The sequence below is a fragment of the Cherax quadricarinatus genome, chromosome 55, assembly GCF_038502225.1.
Source record: "Cherax quadricarinatus isolate ZL_2023a chromosome 55, ASM3850222v1, whole genome shotgun sequence".
NCBI lineage: Eukaryota > Metazoa > Arthropoda > Malacostraca > Decapoda > Parastacidae > Cherax > Cherax quadricarinatus.
This window is the reverse complement of record NC_091346.1, coordinates 19,801,716-19,826,442: the sequence shown is the minus strand read 5'-3', so window position 1 is coordinate 19,826,442 and position 24,727 is coordinate 19,801,716. Positions and strand designations below refer to the sequence as shown.

General features: G+C 41.5%; 1 protein-coding gene across 4 annotated transcripts in view; it reads left to right on the top strand.

The window, feature by feature from the left end:
* Positions 1 to 14,250: 14,250 nt before the first annotated feature.
* Positions 14,251 to 24,727, top strand: part of LOC128698942 (aminomethyltransferase, mitochondrial) — a 47,511-nt gene continuing 37,034 nt past the window's right edge. For 2 of the 4 annotated variants that reach the window (XM_070096894.1, XM_070096893.1), the window contains exons 1-4: positions 14,253 to 15,263; positions 16,227 to 16,364; positions 21,177 to 21,374; positions 22,506 to 22,625. In XM_070096894.1, the coding sequence (XP_069952995.1) occupies positions 14,697 to 15,263; positions 16,227 to 16,364; positions 21,177 to 21,374; positions 22,506 to 22,625 (1,023 nt within the window). In that variant the 5' untranslated portion in view covers positions 14,253 to 14,696. Of the gene's footprint in view, positions 15,264 to 16,226; positions 16,365 to 21,176; positions 21,375 to 22,505; positions 22,626 to 24,727 lie in introns of all 4 variants that reach the window. The other 2 variants (XM_070096891.1, XM_070096892.1) reach the window with 2 other exon arrangements.

Sequence of the window (24,727 nt, the reverse complement as noted above, 5' to 3'; positions counted from 1 at the left end):
CTGGATATCTTTATTGTAGTAGACGTTTCGCCATCCAGTGGCTTTATCAATACAGATTCTAGGACATAATAGGAAGACAGTAGAACTATATACAAAAGATGAGGTAATCAGTCCCTCGGCCTTGGAGTTAGTGTTCACAGCATCGTGGTGGAGGAGAGTCTGGAGCAAAGGCAAGAAGACTGGCGCTTTTTATAGGCGTCAGTGAATGGGACGGGCAGCAGACGAGGTCAGTCACTGGTAGGCGGGATTCCCCAGTGGAAGTAGGTCCTTCCCAAAGAGATGGGTTAGTTGCAGCAGCCGTGAAGAAGGTCTTGTAGATGTCCTCTGAACCAAGATTCCATGATGTTGCAGTGTCTGACAAGTTGTGCAAAGAAAGGTATAAAATACCGACAATATGAAAGTTAAGACACATGTGCAACATCTGGATATCTTTATTGTAGTAGACGTTTCGCCATCCAGTGGCTTTATCAATACAGATTCTAGAATCTGTATTGATAAAGCCACTGGATGGCGAAACGTCTACTACAATAAAGATATCCAGATGTTGCACATGTGTCTTAACTTTCATATTGTCGGTATTTTATACCTTTCTTTGCACAACTTGTCAGACACTGCAACATCATGGAATCTTGGTTCAGAGGACATCTACAAGACCTTCTTCACGGCTGCTGCAACTAACCCATCTCTTTGGGAAGGACCTACTTCCACTGGGGAATCCCGCCTACCAGTGACTGACCTCGTCTGCTGCCCGTCCCATTCACTGACGCCTATAAAAAGCGCCAGTCTTCTTGCCTTTGCTCCAGACTCTCCTCCACCACGATGCTGTGAACACTAACTCCAAGGCCGAGGGACTGATTACCTCATCTTTTGTATATAGTTCTACTGTCTTCCTATTATGTCCTAGAATCTGTATTGATAAAGCCACTGGATGGCGAAACGTCTACTACAATAAAGATATCCAGATGTTGCACATGTGTCTTAACTTTCATATTGTCGGTATTTTATACCTTTCTTTGCACAACTTGTCAGACACTGCAACATCATGGAATCTTGGTTCAGAGGACATCTACAAGACCTTCTTCACGGCTGCTGCAACTAACCCATCTCTTTGGGAAGGACCTACTTCCACTGGGGAATCCCGCCTACCAGTGACTGACCTCGTCTGCTGCCCGTCCCATTCACTGACGCCTATAAAAAGCGCCAGTCTTCTTGCCTTTGCTCCAGACTCTCCTCCACCACGATGCTGTGAACACTAACTCCAAGGCCGAGGGACTGATTACCTCATCTTTTGTATATAGTTCTACTGTCTTCCTATTATGTCCTAGAATCTGTATTGATAAAGCCACTGGATGGCGAAACGTCTACTACAATAAAGATATCCAGATGTTGCACATGTGTCTTAACTTTCATATTGTCGGTATTTTATACCTTTCTTTGCACAACTTGTCAGACACTGCAACATCATGGAATCTTGGTTCAGAGGACATCTACAAGACCTTCTTCACGGCTGCTGCAACTAACCCATCTCTTTGGGAAGGACCTACTTCCACTGGGGAATCCCGCCTACCAGTGACTGACCTCGTCTGCTGCCCGTCCCATTCACTGACGCCTATAAAAAGCGCCAGTCTTCTTGCCTTTGCTCCAGACTCTCCTCCACCACGATGCTGTGAACACTAACTCCAAGGCCGAGGGACTGATTACCTCATCTTTTGTATATAGTTCTACTGTCTTCCTATTATGTCCTAGAATCTGTATTGATAAAGCCACTGGATGGCGAAACGTCTACTACAATAAAGATATCCAGATGTTGCACATGTGTCTTAACTTTCATATTGTCGGTATTTTATACCTTTCTTTGCACAAGAAACTTCTTCATCCCTATCCCACCTAAGAACACTGTAGAAGGTCTGCTCACAAACTTATCCAATCTCCTTTCCAAGCTACCCAAGATTTTAGACTTTATAACCCGACTCGGTACATCATCAGATGCAACATTCTCCACCTGACCTCAGCATTCTGAACCTGACTATAAATACTCGCGTTCCTTCCACCCCAGGTAGTTCTGTTTGTGACTTGAAAAAGCCCACTGTGTGGGCGAAACGTAGTCAATAAAGGATCACATTATACTGCATATGTGTTTATATTTCCACAAATTCCAGGACATAACTTGAAGACAGTAGAACTATAAACAGAAGATGAGTTAATCAGTCCCTCAACCTTGTCGGTATTGTATACCATTCTTGTACAACTTGGGATCATCTTTGTCATCCTCCTCTGTACGTTTTCAGAGCATTTATATCTATTCTGTAATACGGTGACCAGAACTGTGTAGCATAGTCTAAATGAGGCCTAACCAAGGATATATAGTTGAAGAACAACCTGAGGACTTCTATTATTTATACTTCTAGATATGAAGCCAAGAATTCTGTTAGCTTTATTTCGAACACTAATGCACTGTTGTCTTGGTTTTAGATTACTGCTAACCAAAACTCCTAAATCCTTTTCGCAATCAGTAGTATTAAGATCTACATTATTTAGTTTATATGTGGCATGATTATTTAACTGTCCAACATTTAGGACTTTGCTTTTGTCAATATTAAACTGCATCTGCCACTTCTCCGACCATTGCATCAGTCTATTCAAATCATCCTGGAGTGCTCTAGTGTCCTCATTAGAATGAATTGGACGGCCTATTTTGGTGTCATCAGCAAATTTGCTTATGTCGCTATTTATTCCCTCATCTATGTCGTTTATGTAAATTATGAACAACAACGGGCCCAACACTGACCCCTGTGGAACACCGCTTGTTACGTGCCCCCATTCTGATTTCTCCCCATTTATGCAAACTCTCTGCTGCCTATTTGTCAGCCATGCCTCTACCCAGGAAAAAAAATTCTCCTCCTATTCCGTGTGCCTTAAGTTTCCTCAATAGCCTCTGATGTGGAACTCTGAAGATTGAGACACTTATGCAGCATATGGAAATCTTTATTCAGGAAACGTTTCGCCACACAGTGGCTTCATCAGTCCAATACAAAGAGGAAGGCGTAAGGAGAGGAGGAGAATGAGGTAATCAGTCCCTCAACCTGGAGTCGATGTGTTCAGTCCATCAATCTTGTAGAATGTACAGCATAGGGCCGTAGACGTGGCTTATATACTGTAGTGAGGTGACGTGAAGCAGATGGAGGCGGGGTCATAGTGGTACCATCCACTAGTCGAAGTAGGTCTTCGTCCAAAGGTTGAACAAGTGTTGAAGAATTCTTTGTAACAAGATCCCATGATGCTGCAGTGTCTGACAGTTGTGATGAATGGTTTGAAAAACCGACAAGTTGAAGATTGAGACACTTATGCAGCATATGGAAATCTTTATTCAGGAAACGTTTCGCCACACAGTGGCTTCATCAGTCCAATACAAAGAGGAAGGCGTAAGGAGAGGAGGAGAATGAGGTAATCAGTCCCTCAACCTGGAGTCGATGTGTTCAGTCCATCAATCTTGTAGAATGTACAGCATAGGGCCGTAGACGTGGCTTATATACTGTAGTGAGGTGACGTGAAGCAGATGGAGGCGGGGTCATAGTGGTACCATCCACTAGTCGAAGTAGGTCTTCGTCCAAAGGTTGAACAAGTGTTGAAGAATTCTTCGTAACAAGATCCCATGATGCTGCAGTGTCTGACAGTTGTGATGAATGGTTTGAAAAACCGACAAGTTGAAGATTGAGACACTTATGCAGCGGTCGCAATATACACAACGAGAAACAATTATTACTACAGAAAAAGCGTCCTTCCTCCAAAATTTGCACCAGTCAACTATAGTGATAATATAGCATTTATTGTGGTGGAGACGGAAAAAACAAAAATAGAAAAGCCAGATACAGTGATTGATAAACAAAGAGGTCGACTGTACGTCATTGTAGGAGCTGCCAGATATCACCGGCTCTTCAACACGCAAGTTATACTTTTGTATCAGTCAAATCACATATTACTCGGGTAGATAATTTCCAGTAGATCCTTCATGTGTTAGCTCAAATCACCGACCAGTATGTTTTAAATAAGTGACCCACTGATCAGAGCAGATCGACTGGTCCGAACCCTTGACTGGTCCGAACCCTTGACTGGTCCGAACCCGGGACTGGTTTCAAACAGTTTCGTTGGACAATAAAGCAGACTGTAAACGGATGGGTTTGTAGGCGCCCTTATAAACACAAACATTAAAAATCAGGAACGTGACGGTAAGCTGTCCAATATACAAAAAGAGTTAGAAACAGAAATACAAATAGCTAGAGCTTCATTTAAGGTTATTAATATAATATTCAAGAGGTTGCTAGTAGAATTGCAGTAAATCAACCATTCAAATCATTATGAAGCTGTGTGTAGTCTGTGGTCAGTCAAACAAACGGGCTTCCACATGGATAAATTGTCATTTTTGTGGAAATTGGTGTCACGCTCCTTGTGCAGATATCCCAGAACTAGCTACAAGCAGTATTAAAACAGAGAAGTGTTTTTGGGTATGCCCAAATGAGGAAAATCTGTGGACTAAAATCACAAGGGTATTAAAAGAGGATAACATCAAAGCTGCTTTCATAGAAAACCTGGAAGCTTTCTACAACAGATGGGAACATAAAAAGTCTGGGCTGAATGGTACTGCCCTTGATACTGGCCATGTAGTCACAAACTGTAAGGCTGGAGGTGATGTCCTGGTAGTCAGTAAATGTGGGGCTGATAGTGCTGTCCTGGGAGACAGTAATGGTGAAGCTGGAGGTGCTGTCCTGGGAGACAGAAATGGTGAAGCTGGAGATACTGTCCTGGGAGACAGTAATGGTGAAGCTGGAGATTTTGTCCAGGTAGTCGGGAATTATACGCAGGAAGGAATACATATAAATGACCTCATAGAGGACAGGAGCCATAGTAGGGAAACAAGTGTAGTCAAAGATAAGATAAAACCAATACTGCAAACTAGAAATACCGCAGGAAATAGCAAACAAGAGGACTCCAATAGCAATAGTGAGGATAAATTACCAAAAACAACTGGTGGGAGCTCCATTGTTGGTGCTAGGGAGGATAGGAGTAAGACAGGGAAACATGCACCAACAGGGAATACAGTCACAGAAACCCAAGGCAAACGGAAACCAAGCCTGTGCACATACTATGCACTTGGTATCTGCTGGCATGGGAAATCTGGAAAAACAGATGGGACATGCAACTATGACCACCCTAGAAAATGTCATGCCCATATGACAACAGGAAAATGCAAACTCCCTTCCTGTAAGCTTTTTCACCCTGAAATGTGTACCTCTTCAGTACAGGAAAGACTGTGCTATAACTTAAATTGCCAGGCATACCATCTAAAGGGGACAAAAAGATACAAAACATCCAGGCCATGGGAAAACCTGGGTAGCCACAGCCACTCAAGAGGGAGAGGTTTTTTAGTGCCAGGAAGGAAAAAAAACTGGCAGGAAATGGCAGAAATCGTACACCAAATCCAGTCATTCCTGGAGTGGAACCACAGTCGATGGCCTCCACTCCAAACCAACAGATACAGATACTAATGCCGGAAAAAAAATCCCCCCCCAGTACCAACAATACCACCAGTCCGATAACATTCTTCTTTGCAAATATACAGGGTCTAAAGCCAGCAACAAACAACAAAATACCTTTCATCCGTGGACTGCTTGCAGAGGCAAAGGCAATGTTCGTGGCTTTCACTGAGACCCACATAAAGGATCACTTGGACAACGAAATATGGATCCCAGGTTACAACCTATACAGATGTGACAGAGTGAACAGGCAAAAGGGGGGGGGGGGTGGCCTGTACATTGCAGAGTCACTTGTTTGCACAGAACTGCTTAATGCCTCAAATGACGTAGTGGAAGTTTTAGCAGTAAAGGTCGAGAACCAAAACCTAGTCATTGTGGTAGTCTACAAGCCTCCGGATGCAACATCCCAGCAATTCCAGGAACAGCTGTTAAAAATTGACCACTGTCTGGAAAATCTTCCAGCTCCTGCACCCAACATCTTGCTCCTGGGGGATTTCAACTTAAGGCACCTAAAATGGAGGAATATAGCAAATAATATTGTTGCGGTAATAACACCAGGAGGCAGCTCTGATGAAAACTCACACTCACACGAGCTTTTAAATCTCTGCACAAAATTCAATTTAAACCAGCAAATAATAGAGCCTACTAGACTGGAGAATACACTAGACCTCATCTTCACTAACAATGATGATCTGATAAGAAATGTCACCATATCAAAAACAATATACTCAGATCACAACATAATTGAGGTTCAGACATGTATGCGTGGAGCCCCAGACCGACAAAATGAGACTAGTCACGAGGGAGCATTCACCAAATTCAACTTCAATAACAAAAACATAAAGTGGGACCAAGTAAACCAAGTCCTAACCGATATAAGCTGGGAAGATATACTAAGCAACACAGACCCAAACTTATGCCTAGAACAGATTAACTCGGTGGCACTCGAGGTATGCACAAGGCTTATTCCTCTAAGAAAAAGGAGGAGTAGATGTAAAATAGAAAGAGACAGGCGCTCCCTTTACAGGCGACGGAAAAGAATAACAGAGCGGCTAAAAGAGGTCAATATATCTGAAATGCGCAGGGAGACACTGGTCAGAGAAATAGCAAGCATCGAACTTAAGCTAAAAGAATCCTTTAGGAGTCAGGAATCGCGGGAAGAACTAAAAGCCATAAATGAAATCGAAAGAAACCCAAAGTATTTCTTCTCCTATGCCAAATCAAAATCGAGAACAACGTCCAGTATTGGGCCCCTACTTAAACAAGATGGGTCCTACACAGATGACAACAAGGAAATGAGTGAGCTACTCAAGTCCCAATATGACTCAGTTTTTAGCAAGCCGCTAACCAGACTGAGAGTCGAAGATCAAAATGAATTTTTTATGAGAGAGCCACAAAATTTGATTAACACAAGCCTATCCGATGTTATCCTGACGCCAAATGACTTCGAACAGGCGATAAATGACATGCCCATGCACTCTGCCCCAGGGCCAGACTCATGGAACTCTGTGTTCATCAAGAACTGCAAGAAGCCCCTATCACGAGCCTTTTCCATCCTATGGAGAGGGAGCATGGACACGGGGGTCGTCCCTCAGTTACTAAAAACAACAGACATAGCCCCACTCCAGAAAGGGGGCAGTAAAGCAACAGCAAAGAACTACAGACCAATAGCACTAACATCCCATATCATAAAAATCTTTGAAAGGGTCCTAAGAAGCAAGATCACCACCCATCTAGAAACCCATCAGTTACACAACCCAGGGCAACATGGGTTTAGAACAGGTCGCTCCTGTCTGTCTCAACTACTGGATCACTACGACAAGGTCCTAAATGCACTAGAAGACAAAAAGAATGCAGATGTAATATATACAGACTTTGCAAAAGCCTTCGACAAGTGTGACCATGGCGTAATAGCGCACAAAATGCGCGCTAAAGGAATAACAGGAAAAGTCGGTCGATGGATCTATAATTTCCTCACTAACAGAACACAGAGAGTAGTCGTCAACAGAGTAAAGTCCGAGGCAGCTACGGTGAAAAGCTCTGTTCCACAAGGCACAGTACTAGCTCCCATCTTGTTCCTCATCCTCATATCCGACATAGACAAGGATGTCAGCCACAGCACCGTGTCTTCCTTTGCAGATGACACCCGAATCTGCATGACAGTGTCTTCCATTGCAGACACTGCAAGGCTCCAGGCGGACATCAACCAAATCTTTCAGTGGGCTGCAGAAAACAATATGAAGTTCAACGATGAGAAATTTCAATTACTCAGATATGGTAAACATGAGGAAATTAAATCTTCATCAGAGTACAAAACAAATTCTGGCCACAAAATAGAGCGAAACACCAACGTCAAAGACCTGGGAGTGATTATGTCGGAGGATCTCACCTTCAAGGACCATAACATTGTATCAATCGCATCTGCTAGAAAAATGACAGGATGGATAATGAGAACCTTCAAAACTAGGGAGGCCAAGCCCATGATAACACTCTTCAGGTCACTTGTTCTATCTAGGCTGGAATATTGCTGCACTCTAACAGCACCTTTCAAGGCAGGTGAAATTGCCGACCTAGAAAATGTACAGAGAACTTTCACGGCGCGCATAACGGAGATAAAACACCTCAATTACTGGGAGCGCTTGAGGTTTCTAAACCTGTATTCCCTGGAACGCAGGAGGGAGAGATACATGATTATATACACCTGGAAAATCCTAGAGGGACTAGTACCGAACTTGCACACGAAAATCACTCACTACGAAAGCAAAAGACTTGGCAGACGATGCACCATCCCCCCAATGAAAAGCAGGGGTGTCACTAGCACGTTAAGAGACCATACAATAAGTGTCAGGGGCCCGAGACTGTTCAACTGCCTCCCAGCACACATAAGGGGGATTACCAACAGACCCCTGGCAGTCTTCAAGCTGGCACTGGACAAGCACCTAAAGTCAGTTCCTGATCAGCCGGGCTGTGGCTCGTACGTTGGTTTGCGTGCAGCCAGCAGCAACAGCCTGGTTGATCAGGCGCTAATCCACCAGGAGGCCTGGTCACAGACCGGGCCGCGGGGGCGTTGATCCCCGAAACTCTCTCCAGGTAAACTCCAGGTATGGAAATCTTTATTCAGGAAACGTTTCGCCACACAGTGGCTTCATCAGTCCAATACAAAGAGGAAGGCGTAAGGAGAGGAGGAGAATGAGGTAATCAGTCCCTCAACCTGGAGTCGATGTGTTCAGTCCATCAATCTTGTAGAATGTACAGCATAGGAACGAACGAACGAACGAAAGTTCAGGTAAGATCCCAAATGGGATGAGCGGGGAAGACGGGACAGACGAAGAATAGTGCTGGAGAGGAGTGTTCTTAGTCGTAGAAATAGAGCCAGGGCTTAACCCAGCAGCAAAGGCGATCGTGGGACAGATATTGAAAAGAGAAATTCCGGTTCTTCTGTTGGGACTCCGGTGGGGTGAGCTGGGAGTAAGGGACTTGCGACGTTTAGAGCTAGAGAGGAGTGCAGAACTGAGTCATGTCTTAACCCAAAAAAGCTAAGGCGAACGTGGGTCAGAGAATGGTACCTGTCTTAGAAGGTACCTGTCAGCGGATCCAAGGTTATTTGTAAGTAGGGTTAGGAGCAGGATCATGCAAGGAGTAGAAAAGGTTGTGTTGGTTTGTGGGTCTGCGAATGTCTTCGTCAAGGAGAGAGGTCCAGTAGTCATGTCGTGTCTCAAGTTTGTCTATCTGTCTGTCACTGAGCCTCTTCCAGTACAGATTCAGCGCAGGGACGTCTAACTGGGCATGGAGAGACTCGCTTGTGGCGAAGTCCTCCCATCTGACATCAAGCACCCAGCGCAGCGCCTTGTTCTGGACACGCTGCAGTTTAAGTAAGTTTGTTTTTGCTGCAAGAGAGAGGGCTAGAGGAGAGTAAGTTATCAGAGGACGTATTAGGGATTTGTAGAGGTGTAGTTTGGTGCGTTGAGAGGCATGTTTCAGCTTGTAGAGGCCCGCAAGGGCCTTACTAGCTATTGCATGCCTTGAGTGAATGTGTCCGTGTAAACGAAGAAGGTAGTCAAGATTAACGCCAAGGACAGTGACAGATTGTGTGATAGGGAAGTAAGTGCGGGTGTCAGCTGTTCTGAGTTCGACAGGTAATGGAGGATCACGTTTCCTGTAGTTAAAATACGTAATGCTGGATTTTGCTGCATTGGTTTTGATCCTCCATTTTTGTTCCCAGATGGCTATCCTGTCAACCTCATTTTGTGTTTTGTGTGTGAGTGTATCTATATTGGCATGAGTGATAAGTTGTGTAATGTCGTCTGCATAGGCTAGTGTGATGGAGTTGTGGTATATAGGTGTTGGAATGTCGTTAGTGTATAAAATGTAGAGGGTAGGGGAAAGGACAGATCCCTGGGGTACTCCAGCATTTAGTGTGAAGTAGTCAGAGTAACAGCCTTGGAATTTGATTCTCATGGTACGGCCGTCTAGGAAGTTGCAGAGGAGTTTACGAGTATTGAGAGGCAGGTTGAAGTTAGTGCAGAGTTTGTACTTGAGCCCCTCGTGCCACACAGTGTCAAAAGCTTTTTCAACGTCTTTTGCAACCAGGGCTGTCCTGTTTCTTTGTTTTGTGTTTATGTGGATGTAGTTGAGAATGATGTTAATGGCATCCTGTGTGGATCTGTGTGTTCTGAAGCCAAACTGGCCATCTGAAAGTAGAGAATTATGTTCCAGGTATCTGCGAAGGCGATGATTAATGAGTTTTTCAAAGAGTTTTCCTAAAGTTTCGAGGAGGCTGATAGGGCGATAGTTTCTAGGGTCAGAGTGGTCTTTATTGGGTTTAGGAAGGAGGATAGCAGTAGCAGCTTTGAAGAGGGAAGGGAAGTATCCAGAGGCAAGGGAGGCATTGAGGAGGTTTGTGTAGGCAGTAATGATAGAGTCAGGAAGGTGTTTCAGGATAATATGGTTTAGGCCAGAGGCACCAGGAGCCTTTGGAGGAAGGTGTCTGAGGAGAGTTTTAATGTCTGTGTTGGTGAAAGGAGTGTCGAGTTCTTGGGAGGAGGTAAGAGTGTCTAGATGTATGTGGCTGTCTGGTGTTGTTTCTTGTGTGTGTGCAGTGTTCCAGTGTTCTATGTTCTGAATGTGTTGAATAACGTTAGGGTGAGGTGGGTGAGCGTGGAAGATGTTCTCCCAGATGTGTTTGAAGATGTTGGTAGCAGCCTGTGGGTCTGAGATGTGTGTGTTGTTGTGGGTGATGTGTTTGAATTTGTTGGTGGGAGTAGTGCCTCTGATTTTTTTGATAAAGTTCCAGAAGGCTTTAGTGTTTTTAACACGCTGCCTGTCCGCTTGTTGTATTAGTCGTGACCAGTGATTGTTGTGGTCTTGGTCTAGGCTGTGTAAAATGTTGTTTCTAAGGTAAGTGAGATCTAATCGGACTTGATTAAATCTATGTGTGTTGTAGAGGAAGCGGTTGTGGTAGCAGATAATTAGTCTTCTTGTTCTGAGTGACGGTTTGAAGGAATAACGAGTGGTGTGAGTTTTCTTTGGTATTGCGATGTTGGCTGCTTGTGTAATGGTGTCCTGGATGAGATCAAGTTGAGTATCGATGTCAGAGATAGGTTTGTTGTTGTAGTCATAGGTGAGGTTGATATTGTTTATGTGTTGTTTGAAAGCATCCCAGTCAGCGTTCTTGTAGGAGAATGAAGGTGTGGTTGGAATGAGGATAGGGTTGGAGATGTGTAAGATGACTGGGATGTGATCAGAGCCTGTAATAGGGCCAGGTGAGATGTAATGTTGAAATAGAGAGCTGGCTCGGTTTGCCAGAATGATGTCTGGTTTGCCTTGGCCCGTGTGGTTGAAGAAGGTATTGAAGTCTGGGCCAAGATGAATTAGGTGTTTATGGTTTGTGAAGTTGAGTAATTGGTGACCAAGTTGGTTGTTACTGGTGTGATGAAAGGCAGTGTGTTTGGCATTCATGTCAGCTAGTAGGTAAGTTGGTGTGTTGGTGTAGTTGAAGACTAAGGAGAGGTCGTGTATGTTGAGAGTAGTGTTTGGGCGAGCATAGGTGGTGAAAAAGATAAAGGGGCCAAGGTGGGTGTGTATTCTGACCGCAAGACAGTGTTGGTGAATAAAAGGGATTGGGAGAAATTCATGTTTTATGTTGGAATTGACAAGGATGGCAACCCCATCGTGGGGATCATAGGGGGACTGTAGTGCAGTATAACCATAATGGCGGATACATTGAGGGGCTTTGAGGCAGGTACTGTTTAGCAAAACAATATCTGGCCTCTCTGCTTCAAGGAGCTCGGCCAGTAGGTGTCTAATTGTAAAGTAAGAACGTACGTTGAACTGAATCGCCTTAAACGTGATTTAATGGTTTCGTCTTAGCAAAGTTAATGTCGGGGGAGGAGTTTGGATTAAAGCCCGTGATAGTGGTGCCATCAGTGGATGTGTGTTTGTAGGTGCTACGGACCCGTTTCCTGGAGGGGGAGGAAGAGATGGATCTGTTTTTATGTTCTTTGGTCTGTCCGTTAGAAGTTGGGGTAGGTTTAGGTTTGAGTGGATTTTGTCTGGAGGAGGTGGAGTTGGACCTGGATGAGGTTTTGGTTGTGGTGGAGTGGGCGAAGGTGGATGCAGAGGAAGTGGAAGTTTTGGTAAGCTGTGAGGAAGTGGAAGCTTTGGAAGGGGATGAAGTGGGTAAGGAAGTGGGGGGAGGGGTGGTCGTAGCAGTAGGGGTGTTGGTGGGAGGTGTAGAAGTAGTGATTTGACTGATACAAAAGTATAACTTGCGCCACACAGTGGCGCCACTGTGTGGCGAAACGTTTCCTGAATAAAGATTTCCATATGCTGCATAAGTGTCTCAATCTTCAACTTGTCGGTTTTTCAAACCATTCATCACAACTGTCAGACACTGCAGCATCATGGGATCTTGTTACAAAGAATTCTTCAACACTTGTTCAACCTTTGGACGAAGACCTACTTCGACTAGTGGATGGTACCACTATGACCCCGCCTCCATCTGCTTCACGTCACCTCACTACAGTATATAAGCCACGTCTACGGCCCTATGCTGTACATTCTACAAGATTGATGGACTGAACACATCGACTCCAGGTTGAGGGACTGATTACCTCATTCTCCTCCTCTCCTTACGCCTTCCTCTTTGTATTGGACTGATGAGCCACTGTGTGGCGAAACGTTTCCTGAATAAAGATTTCCATATGCTGCATAAGTGTCTCAATCTTCAACTTGTCGGTTTTTCAAACCATTCATCACAACTGTCAGACACTGCAGCATCATGGGATCTTGTTACAAAGAATTCTTCAACACTTGTTCAACCTTTGGACGAAGACCTACTTCGACTAGTGGATGGTACCACTATGACCCCGCCTCCATCTGCTTCACGTCACCTCACTACAGTATATAAGCCACGTCTACGGCCCTATGCTGTACATTCTACAAGATTGAAGGACTGAACACATCGACTCCAGGTTGAGGGACTGATTACCTCATTCTCCTCCTCTCCTTACGCCTTCCTCTTTGTATTGGACTGATGAGCCACTGTGTGGCGAAACGTTTCCTGAATAAAGATTTCCATATGCTGCATAAGTGTCTCAATCTTCAACTTGTCGGTTTTTCAAACCATTCATCACAACTGTCAGACACTGCAGCATCATGGGATCTTGTTACAAAGAATTCTTCAACACTTGTTCAACCTTTGGACGAAGACCTACTTCGACTAGTGGATGGTACCACTATGACCCCGCCTCCATCTGCTTCACGTCACCTCACTACAGTATATAAGCCACGTCTACGGCCCTATGCTGTACATTCTACAAGATTGATGGACTGAACACATCGACTCCAGGTTGAGGGACTGATTACCTCATTCTCCTCCTCTCCTTACGCCTTCCTCTTTGTATTGGACTGATGAAGCCACTGTGTGGCGAAACGTTTCCTGAATAAAGATTTCCATATGCTGCATAAGTGTCTCAATCTTCAACTTGTCGGTTTTTCAAACCATTCATCACACACGATGTGGAACTCTATTGAAAGTCTTACTGAAGTCCATATACACAATATCATATTCATTACCATTAAACACCTTAGTGAAAAAAGTTAATAAATTCGTAAGACAGGAACGCCCCTTTGTAAAACCGTGTTGAGATTCATTAATCAATCTATGCCTATCAAGATGGCTACGAATTGCTTCGGCAATTATTGATGTCACTTAACTCACTATCAATTGTATACTGTACTTCACTTTACAGAAACAATTATTTGTTATACCTGTCTTCCCATTAGGGGAAATTAAGCCATGTTCCAGGACTGGGGGGCTCTTCCTATAATAAGACACATAAATTAGTGAGTTTATTTAGGTGTAGGTACACATAAGTACAGTTACACAAATTCAGGTGACTACAATTATCATACTTAGTAACTTATATATAAAATTACCTACGATAACTCAAAAAAGTCAAAGTGATTTATTTCAGTTGCACCTGTAGGATGCACCTCCATTGGTATCTAACACTATATTGATTGTACAATGAGCCAGCACTGTGAGGCATCTGATGCAGTTGTTACCTTTACCCACTTTGTCTTTGATTATTGTAAATTTGATGTATAGAGGAAGGGTGTAAGGACGCACACTGGTACCTGGGACAGGTCCATATTGGCAAACTACCTCCCTACTGAATTAGTCATAGATTTTCTACGCCGTAGTGGGACCAGGGTAATATGTGAGGTTCAATGTTACGTCAGTCAACTCTCCTGCTTTCAGGGAGCAGTGTTCGTATTTCTTTAGTGCTGCTGGTGGTATCAGCAGCTGCAGGAGTCAGTTGCAAGGGACCTCTTCAAGTACGCTGCATGTATCCTGAAGAGTGGAGTTGCTACATGAGATAATTTGGGCTATATATGATCGCATAGAGTTGAGAAGATTCTTGTGGGATGGACTGGAGCACATAAAGCAGAACTGTAACTGGAGCACATAAAGCAGAAACATAAAAAGGAAAATAATAAGCTTTAAATCCAATTGAGCAACCAACCAGCAGGTCTCACTACGGCGCCTGATGTAGTGTCCCTATAAACCCCCAACACAGGAATAAAAAAAGACAACTCGTGGTGTATTATAAACTTCATAGTAAACTCTACGTACTGTGAGGGAACACAAGTATTGTCAAAATGCTAAGGAACATTTTATCCAAGAAAATACTGCGTGACACCTCACAAGTGAGGTGCTTGGTCACCTCACCAGTGACATGTACACTTCATACTGTACTTCATGATTTCCATGTTGCCAAGGAAGGTAAGATGGTTGAATTTGCTGGCTACTCTATGCCAGTACAGTATGGTAAAGTTGGCATAGCAACATCCCACAGGGAGGTACGCACCCACTGTGGTCTCTTTGATGTCTCTCACATGCTGCAGTCCAAGATCCATGGCAAAGATCGCATTAAGTTCATTGAGAAATTGATTGTTGGGGACATAGAAAGTTTGGAGGCCAATACTGGCACATTGTCACTATTTACCAACGAGCAAGGTGGCATCATTGACGACCTGATCTGCAGTAAGACAGACCAGGGTTACCTCTATGTGGTGAGCAACGCTGGTTGTAAGGAGAAGGACTTGGCGCACATGAAGGACCACTTGTCATCCTTCAGAGCTGCTGGAGGTGATGCTGAACTGGAGGTCATCGACGATCACGGTCTGGTGGCTGTTCAAGGTCCACGTGCAGCACAAATCTTACAGGTTGCTACAAAAAAAGCTATGTAATTTTAGGCTGAGGCTATTTGACTGGCAGCTGGTCATTTCCAGACCCATTGCTGCCATGGTTTTTCAGTTTGCTTATCTATGGTTTAATATAAATTCACTTATAGGCTTATGTAACCAAACTTAACCATTAAAGTGGTCACTACATGATTGTTTTGTTAATATCTTTTAATGAAATATTTACTATATGGCTGCCAACCTGGTATATGCTTCTATAATGCTATACAATACATATTGCAAATATTTTGTTATACAAATTCATGCTCTGACCATTATTAAAGAATTTTGGGTAAAAGAATTTATATGTCTTTCACACTGTTGCAGCTCTCTAATAAGATCGATATTTAAAAAAATACTTAACACTTCTCACAATTTCAAGATAGTTAAGCATTATAAAACTGAAAAAACAGTTAATTTGTGGCATTCATAATGAAAGTGTATTTAGTTGGTAGCAGAGTACTGAACAGTAGAAGGTTATTTACCTGGAAGTCAAATAATGACCACTTTGTAAGCAAGTTTATATAGGCACAGGTACACATAATTACAGTGGTCATGCATAATGTAAATTACATAGGATTACCCAAAAAAAGCCAGTGGCATATTTCCATTGGGGTCCTTGTCACATGCTGGGTGGGGTGTCCATGGCCCAGACAGCCTCTAATTTTTATTTACAAACTTATGCAATACCTGATTAGGGATTTCTTATAAAGGTTTCCTAAATGAAACATATATACCTCACTGTTGCCTAAAAAATAAAACATTCTATGATTTTATATTATTTATCAGTCTGTTAGCTCATTACCGCATTACTGAATAATTATTTTGGACTGTTAGCAATTTTCACTGCATTGTAATTTTTTTTATACTGGTGTACATGAAAGAAAGCACAAAAATGCCTTCCATAATTTTTGTACAGGTATAATAATAATTAATTATCTATAGCCCATATCAGAAGGAGGCCTTGATGATCTATACTTCATGAATACACGAGAAATGCATGTAGCTGGTATCCCATGTAGAGTGACGAGGTGTGGCTACACTGGGGAGGATGGAGTGGAGATCTCTGTTCCTAATAATAAGGTCTGTACTAATAAGCATGTTGCACATTTTTATTAAATGCAGTTCACATAATTCTAGTACATAGTCCATGCTCTAAATTTTTAAGAGTTCAGTAATCTACTGTACAACATAAATATAATCTGCATAATTTGTAAGCAAATCAGCCATTACCACTAAGCAGGTAACCAAAAGAAAAACGACGTTCTCGCACAACATTTAAAGTGTAGCCATTGTACGTGTTAGGCCCTCCCCCCCACCTTTTATCTAGACTTTTGATTCAGGGAATTGGAGCCACTCTGCACTTCTTGATCTAACCTGATTGAATTCATTCTTCTTTCCCCTAGCACTGTATGGCTTATATGGGTTCAGCACTTCTCCTGAAATATTTAATAAAATATATTTGTACCTTGTACCTGGTAAAGTGTATGGTAGAGTTATAATTGAAAGAATTAAGAGTAAGACGGAGAATAGGATAGCAGATGAACAAGGAGGCTTTAGGAAAGGTAGGGGGTGTGTGGACCAGGTGTTTACAGTGAAACATATAAGTGAACAGTATTTAGATAAGGCTAAAGAGGTCTTTGTGGCATTTATGGATTTGGAAAAGGCGTATGACAGGGTGGATAGGGGGGCAATGTGGCAGATGTTGCAAGTGTATGGTGTAGGAGGTAGGTTACTGAAAGCAGTGAAGAGTTTTTACGAGGATAGTGAGGCTCAAGTTAGAGTATGTAGGAAAGAGGGAAATTTTTTCCCAGTAAAAGTAGGCCTTAGACAAGGATGTGTGATGTCACCGTGGTTGTTTAATATATTTATAGATGGGGTTGTAAGAGAAGTAAATGCGAGGGTCTTGGCAAGAGGCGTGGAGTTAAAAGATAAAGAATCACACACAAAGTGGGAGTTGTCACAGCTGCTCTTTGCTGATGACACTGTGCTCTTGGGAGATTCTGAAGAGAAGTTGCAGAGATTGGTGGATGAATTTGGTAGGGTGTGCAAAAGAAGAAAATTAAAGGTGAATACAGGAAAGAGTAAGGTTATGAGGATAACAAAAAGATTAGGTGATGAAAGATTGAATATCAGATTGGAGGGAGAGAGTATGGAGGAGGTGAACGTATTCAGATATTTGGGAGTGGACGTGTCAGCGGATGGGTCTATGAAAGATGAGGTGAATCATAGAATTGATGAGGGAAAAAGAGTGAGTGGTGCACTTAGGAGTCTGTGGAGACAAAGAACTTTGTATAAGAGGGCACTCCCTCAACTACCTCAAGTCATACCTCAGCAACAGAAGCCAATATGTGTACGCAAATGGGGCAAACTCTTCTGCACAACCAATTACAGTTGGTGTCCCACAGGGAAGTGTCCTTGGCCCTCTTCTCTTTCTCCTATACATAAATGACCTACCAAATGCTTCTCAATTACTCAAACCCACACTATTTGCTGATGACACAACATACGTCTTCTCCCACCCGAGCCCAGTCACGCTAGCCAATACTGTAAATACCGAATTACAGAAAATATCTACCTGGATGAGTACTAACAAACTTACACTAAACATTGACAAAACCTACTTCATTCAGTTTGGTAACAGAGCTACAGATGTCCCTCTTAACATAATGATAAACGGATCACCTATCACAAAGCTAACAGAGGGAAAATTCTTAGGAATCCACCTTGATAATAGACTCAAATTTCATACACATATACAACAAATTTCTAAGAAAATTTCCAAGACTGTAGGCATACTATCGAAGATACGGTACTATGCTCCACAGTCAGCCCTCCTGGCCCTATATCACTCTCTTATTTACCCCTATCTCACCTATGGAATTTGTGCATGGGGCTCAACAACAAGTAACCATCTCAGACCACTAATTACCCAACAAAAGGCTGCAGTTAGAATGATAACAAATTCTCACTACAGGCAGCACACTCCACCAATATTCAATACACTCAATCTACTCACCATACAAAACATCCATACTTATTACTGCACCTATTACATACATAGAACACTCAACTCTGATATTAACCCTCCCCTCAAACATCTCCTTGCCAACCTCAACAGAACACATGACCATAACACAAGGCACAGATCACTCTTTGATATTCCTCGTGTCCATCTCACGCTATGCAAAAACTCAATGCACATAAAAGGCCCTAAAATCTGGAATTCATTACCTGTAAATATAAAAGAAACACTACCTGTTTATAAATTCAAGTCTCTTCTCAAAGATCACTTACTCACCCAAAACCAAATAAATACTGAATAACTGAACCTTATAAATTGTATATCTTAAATGTTTCTCACAATTATATCACATAAATGTTAAACCTAAAACCCAATCTAACTTTATTATTTTTTAAATTCACTACCTAACAGAATACTCCATTCTACTGAATTTACAACAATGCATGCAACCATATGACCTGTCTTTGTAATACTCACTTGTGCTTTATAGTAATCAGTTTACATTAATGTTTTTCACTGATTTCATCATTGCTTAGTTAATCTTAAGTTAATTTTAAGCCAGCCCGTAATGCTATGCATAGTATAAGTGGCTTTGGCATGCTGCTCTTATCTGTATTTTTTTTTGTACCTCTGTAAGTGTGCTCAAATTATAAATAAATAAATAAATAAATAAATAAAAAGAGGGGAATGTATGAGAGTATAGTTTTACCAACGCTCTTATATGGGTGTGAAGCGTGGGTGATGAATGTTGCAGCGAGGAGAAGGCTGGAGGCAGTGGAGATGTCATGTCTGAGGGCAATGTGTGGTGTGAATATAATGCAGAGAATTCGTAGTTTGGAAGTTAGGAGGAGGTGCGGGATTACCAAAACTGTTGTCCAGAGGGCTGAGGAAGGGTTGTTGAGGTGGTTCGGACATGTAGAGAGAATGGAGCGAAACAGAATGACTTCAAGAGTGTATCAGTCTGTAGTGGAAGGAAGGCGGGGTAGGGGTCGGCCTAGGAAGGGTTGGAGGGAGGGGGTAAAGGAGGTTTTGTGTGCGAGGGGCTTGGACTTCCAGGAGGCATGCGTGAGCGTGTTTGATAGGAGTGAATGGAGACAAATGGTTTTTAATACTTGACGTGCTGTTGGAGTGTGAGCAAAGTAACATTTATGAAGGGATTCAGGGAAACCGGCAGGCCGGACTTGAGTCCTGGAGATGGGAAGTACAGTGCCTGCACTCTGAAGGAGGGGTGTTAATGTTGCAGTTTAAAAACTGTAGTGTAAAGCACCCTTCTGGCAAGACAGTGATGGAGTGAATGATGGTGAAAGTTTTCTTTTTCGGGCCACCCTGCCTTGGTGGGAATCGGCCGGTGTGATAATAAAAAAAAATAAATATTTGTCATCCTACAAAATAAAAGCTGGTTAGCTTTTTTGTCTGAATCCCTTCATAGCAGTTTCCTGTTTGTACTCCAGCAGCATGTCAAATCCCTTAGATCACCCACTTTCTCTCTGAACTGTCATATTCCCGTATGCTTGATGCAAGTTCAATCCTCTACCCATCAATGTGTTATCCACACACTTTACAACCAAGCTCCTTCTGTCCACCTCAGATTTATATACTGTCTTCATCAAGTTGTCCTATTTCAGTTTTTCTACAGGATAAGATAAATTCAGCAATACCTCTTCTGCTTTTTTTTAATTATACCATTTATACCACTACACTATACATTAATGCCTTATTCTCTGCACAGCACAGTACTTTCAGACTAGACATTTCCTGTGCCTTCATCTTCCTGGAACATTTCAGAACAATATTTCACACACTTGTTCAGAAGCATTGGCACCACTAGATGCTGATACATTGACAAACATCTTTCCAAAGACTCCTCACACTCTCCCTTCTCTGTTGTATTATTTATCCCATCTTTCATAGGTTTAGCTGCTGATACATCCATTGCTAAGTACAGTATCTAGGTGTACTGTAATCACTCCATTTCATTCTTAACTTACCTTTAATTTTTCCTTACCTATACTGAACTTCAAATTATTCTTGGTGTTAACCTCAGCAGCTTCTTTTGAAACTCCAGGTTATCTGTAAATAGCAGTTTGGTCAACTTCAGTTTGACAGCAGGTTTTTCTGTCCTGTATAGTCACAACACTCCCAAGCAGTCACATCACCTTCCTTTAAAAAAGGATGCCTTGATGCTGGTGAAGGGTTTTTGATTCAAGGAAGTGGATGAAACCTGATAATCTGTATGCATCAGAGTCTCGGGTAAGTTATGGAATAGTACATAATTCTAGGTATTTTGGTCAAAAAAAAAATAAAATGTCTTCAGGAGCTGACTCTCTTTTTGACTGAAAGGCTTCGAGCTGTGTATTATGCTAATCCTTACCTATAGCTTTGTTGCTCAGTTATCACTCACTATAATAACTAGTGCAAACATATATACATTCAATGCTTATTACTGTATATACAATCTGTTCATTGCTATTGTAAGGCAGTACATATATGGTGCCACTAGAGTACAGTTTGTTAAATAATACTGTATCATAATGTTAGTTTTAACTTTTCTTAAATGATCTGTAAGCTAAACTTTTAATGTTTTTGCTATCCAAATTTTCATTGGTTTCCTAAGCAAGTGGAGTTTCACTCTTTAGATGTTCCATATGGATAATGTATGTATACAACATAGGCATCATGTCTAGTATCAGTGCTTATAACTATCATTATACTTTAAGTAAATCAGGTGGACGAAAATTATTTTAAGCTGTTCAAGGAAGTATATTTTCTAATTGTGCTTCCCTTATGGGTTTAGCACTTAGTTATGATTATAATCTAATTGTGCTACTGTATATGAAAATTACATTAACATTATTTCATTTTCTTTGCAGGCAGTTGAGCTTTGTGAAACTTTGGTTGATTTAGGTGTTCATCTGGCAGGTCTAGGTGCTCGTGACTCACTCAGACTGGAGGCTGGCCTCTGTCTCTATGGTAATGATATTGACGACACCACAACTCCCATAGAGGGAGGTCTGGCATGGACTATAGGAAAGAGACGCAGGGAAACTAAGGATTTCTTAGGAGCAGAGGTGATTTTATTTTTATTGTAGTTAAGAAATATCACATGTCCTTGCTCCACTTGGTCATATTGTCTCTCCTTTTTCTTGTACTTGTTAGTAAGTAGACATTTACTGTAGATATTTTTATGGTATACTGTATATGTATGACTATGTAGTGTTTCTGTTAGAAATTACAGTTACTATACTCTGTATATATATTTTTTATATCTTTGGTGTCTTTTTTGGGGGTGGGAATTGCTAATTTTTAAAGAGGTGACCACTTGTAGCACATTTTCTAAACATTTCAAATGCCTTCATTTATTGAAAGGACTTCAAGAAGATTGTAAAGCACTTCTCAAGCAATTCTGTATATAATTTTGACTTGCAGTAAAACAAAGCTGTTTTCACCATTGCTCTGTATCAATAATATGTATTAAATTAAGGAGTAATGCCATCTGCAAGCTTATATTATTGTTATATTCAAAAACAAATAATAAACCCATAAAATTTTTTAAAACTTTTTATAGTACTGTACAGTATTTATCCAGCATCTTGTATACATTGTCCCCTCCTTGATTCTGGTGAGGGCTCTTGATCAAAGGAATTGAACCTGTCTCCCAATTCCTTGAATTGAGTTTCAATGCCTTCCATTTCCTGAGGTGCTGTATGACTACCCTATGGCTTTAGTGGTCTTCCTATGAATGTAATAATAATGATGTTATACACATTGTTGCCAGAAATTTGATTGTCCTTAGTCCTAGAAATAATTTGAAGGCTTGTTTAATTTATTTCCCTTATTTGTTAAGTACAATGCATTCATATGCATATGAAGATTTCCCAGAGGAAATATGGTGGGTGGTCAGCTCAGAGGATGACTAACCTACTTTCCTTTAGTCTGTGTATCTTCAGAATGTTTTAAAATATGACTGAAAATGTAGAGCTCTGCCATTCAGTTTTTTCCTGTTGGAACCAACATTTTTCTATCATAGTACCATTGATGTTACACAGATGAGCTTTTCATTAAAACTTAATTTTTATTCAGAACTGATGATAATTATTTTATTAACATGTCATTCTCATATATTAATGTTTTTTTAGTATAATTTTTAAAGTGCTGTAATCTGAAATTCCATTTAATGAATGTCAGCCATATGTTTTTAGATAATCTTGCGTCAACTAAAGGAGAAGCCAAAACGTCGTCGAATTGGCCTTACTTGTAGTGGTCCCCCACCCCGATCTCACTGCGCTGTCCTGGATGCTGATGGCAATAAAATTGGGGATGTAAGTTTACACAGCAATTTCTTTTTTAAAGTGATAGTTTTATGTAGGAATGTAATTTACAACCTGTGATGAATCGACAACTCTTGCACAGTTGCTAAATCATATACTGTACGTATTTTTGTTAGTGATGAGCAGAGTGACATTCATGGAATGAAATGAATCATCATCAGTCATCATCAACCATAATTATCATCATCATAATCATCAGTCAATCATCATCACTCATCATAAATCATCATCATCACTGCAAGTACATGATACAACTTATACAGGCCTGGCTGATATCAGTGACATACTGTGTAGAAAGCCCTCAGTTATGCAGAGCATTTCTGGCAACTTAGGTTAATCTCATCCCCCAGGATGTGACCCACACTAGTCGGCTAACACCCAGGTACCTACTTGCTGCTAGGTGAACAGGGACAGCAGGTGTAAGGAAACACATCCAGTGTTTCCATCCACAACAGGGATCAAACCGCAGACACTCAATGTGTGAGCTGAGTGCTCTACCAACAGAGTTGGTTCATCCAGATGTCTTAAATTATCTGTTGGTATTACAGTTTTTAACCCTTTAACTGTTTTGGGCGTATATATACGTCTTACGAGCCACCGTTTTTGACGTATATATACTCATAAATTCTAGTGGCTTCAAATCAAGCAGGAGAAAGCTGGTAGGCCCACATGTAAGAGAATGGGTCTGTGTGGTCAGTGTGCACCATATAAAAAAAATAGTGCAGCTTGCAGTGCATAATGAGAAAAAAAAAAACTCCGACCATTTTTTAATTAAAATGCAGAGTTTGTGGTCTATTTTCGTATAGTATTTATGGTTGTATTCTTGTTTTCTTGGTCTCATTTGATAGAATGGAAAACATATTATAGAAATAGAGGTGATTTTGATTGGTTTTACTATGAAAAGAACCTTGAAATGGAGCTCAAAGTAGGGGAAATGTTTGATTTTTGCCGATGTTCTAAAGTAAACAATTGATGTCATTTTCCAATAAATGTCCAAGTAGCCATTCTAATATGCAGTCATGAATGGGTTGACATTATTTATACAATTATTACAATATTGCAGTAGTCTGCATAACAGTAAATCTTCTATTTTTTGTTTGAATAAAAATTCAAAATAGAAAGCAAGAGTAATATCAGGGGCCTGGAAATGTGACTGATGAACAAAGAAAATGTTATTTTAGAGCCAGGAATGTCTGCATTGTTCATTCTGGACCCTATTTTGAAATTGTCATATTTTTTAATTTTCGTGAAATTGGCCAAATTGGAAATTTCTGACCACGTTATTGGGTAGTTGAAATCGGTAAATGGTCAGTTTCTTAAGAACATAAGAACATAAAAAAGAAGGAACACTGCAACAGGCCTACTGACCCATGCAGAGCAGGTCCATGTCTTCCCTGGATTAGACCAATGACCCACCCCCAGATTAGCCCAATGACCCACCCAGTCTGATCATCTCCACTCAAGGATGAAGCACTGCACCAGACCCAGCAGCACAAGCTAGTCAGGTCCAACTCACACCCACCCACACCCACTCGTGTATTTATCTAACCTATTTTTAAAACTACACAACGTTTTGCCTGAATAACTGTACTCGGGAGTTTGTTCCACTCATCCACAACTCTATTACCAAACCAGTGCTTTCCTATATCCTTTCTGAATCTGAATTTTTCCAACTTGAAACCATTGCTGCGAGTCCTGTCTTGGCTGGAAATTTTCAGCACGCTATTTACATCCCCTTTATTTATTCCTGTTTTCCATTTATACACCTTGATCATATCCCCCCTAATTCTATGCCTTTCGAGAGAGTGCAGATTCAGGGCCCTCAGTCTATCCTCATAGGGAAGATTTCTGATACATGGGATCATGATTTAATTAAGACACATGTGCAACATCTGGGTATCTTTATTATAGACGTTTCGCCATCCAGTGGCTTTATCAATACAAATTCCAGGACATAACTTGAAGACAGTAGAACTATAAACAGAAGATGAGGTAATCAGTCCCTCAACCTTGTCGGTATTGTATACCATTCTTGTACAACTTGGGATCATCTTTGTCATCCTCCTCTGTACGTTTTCCAGAGCATTTATATC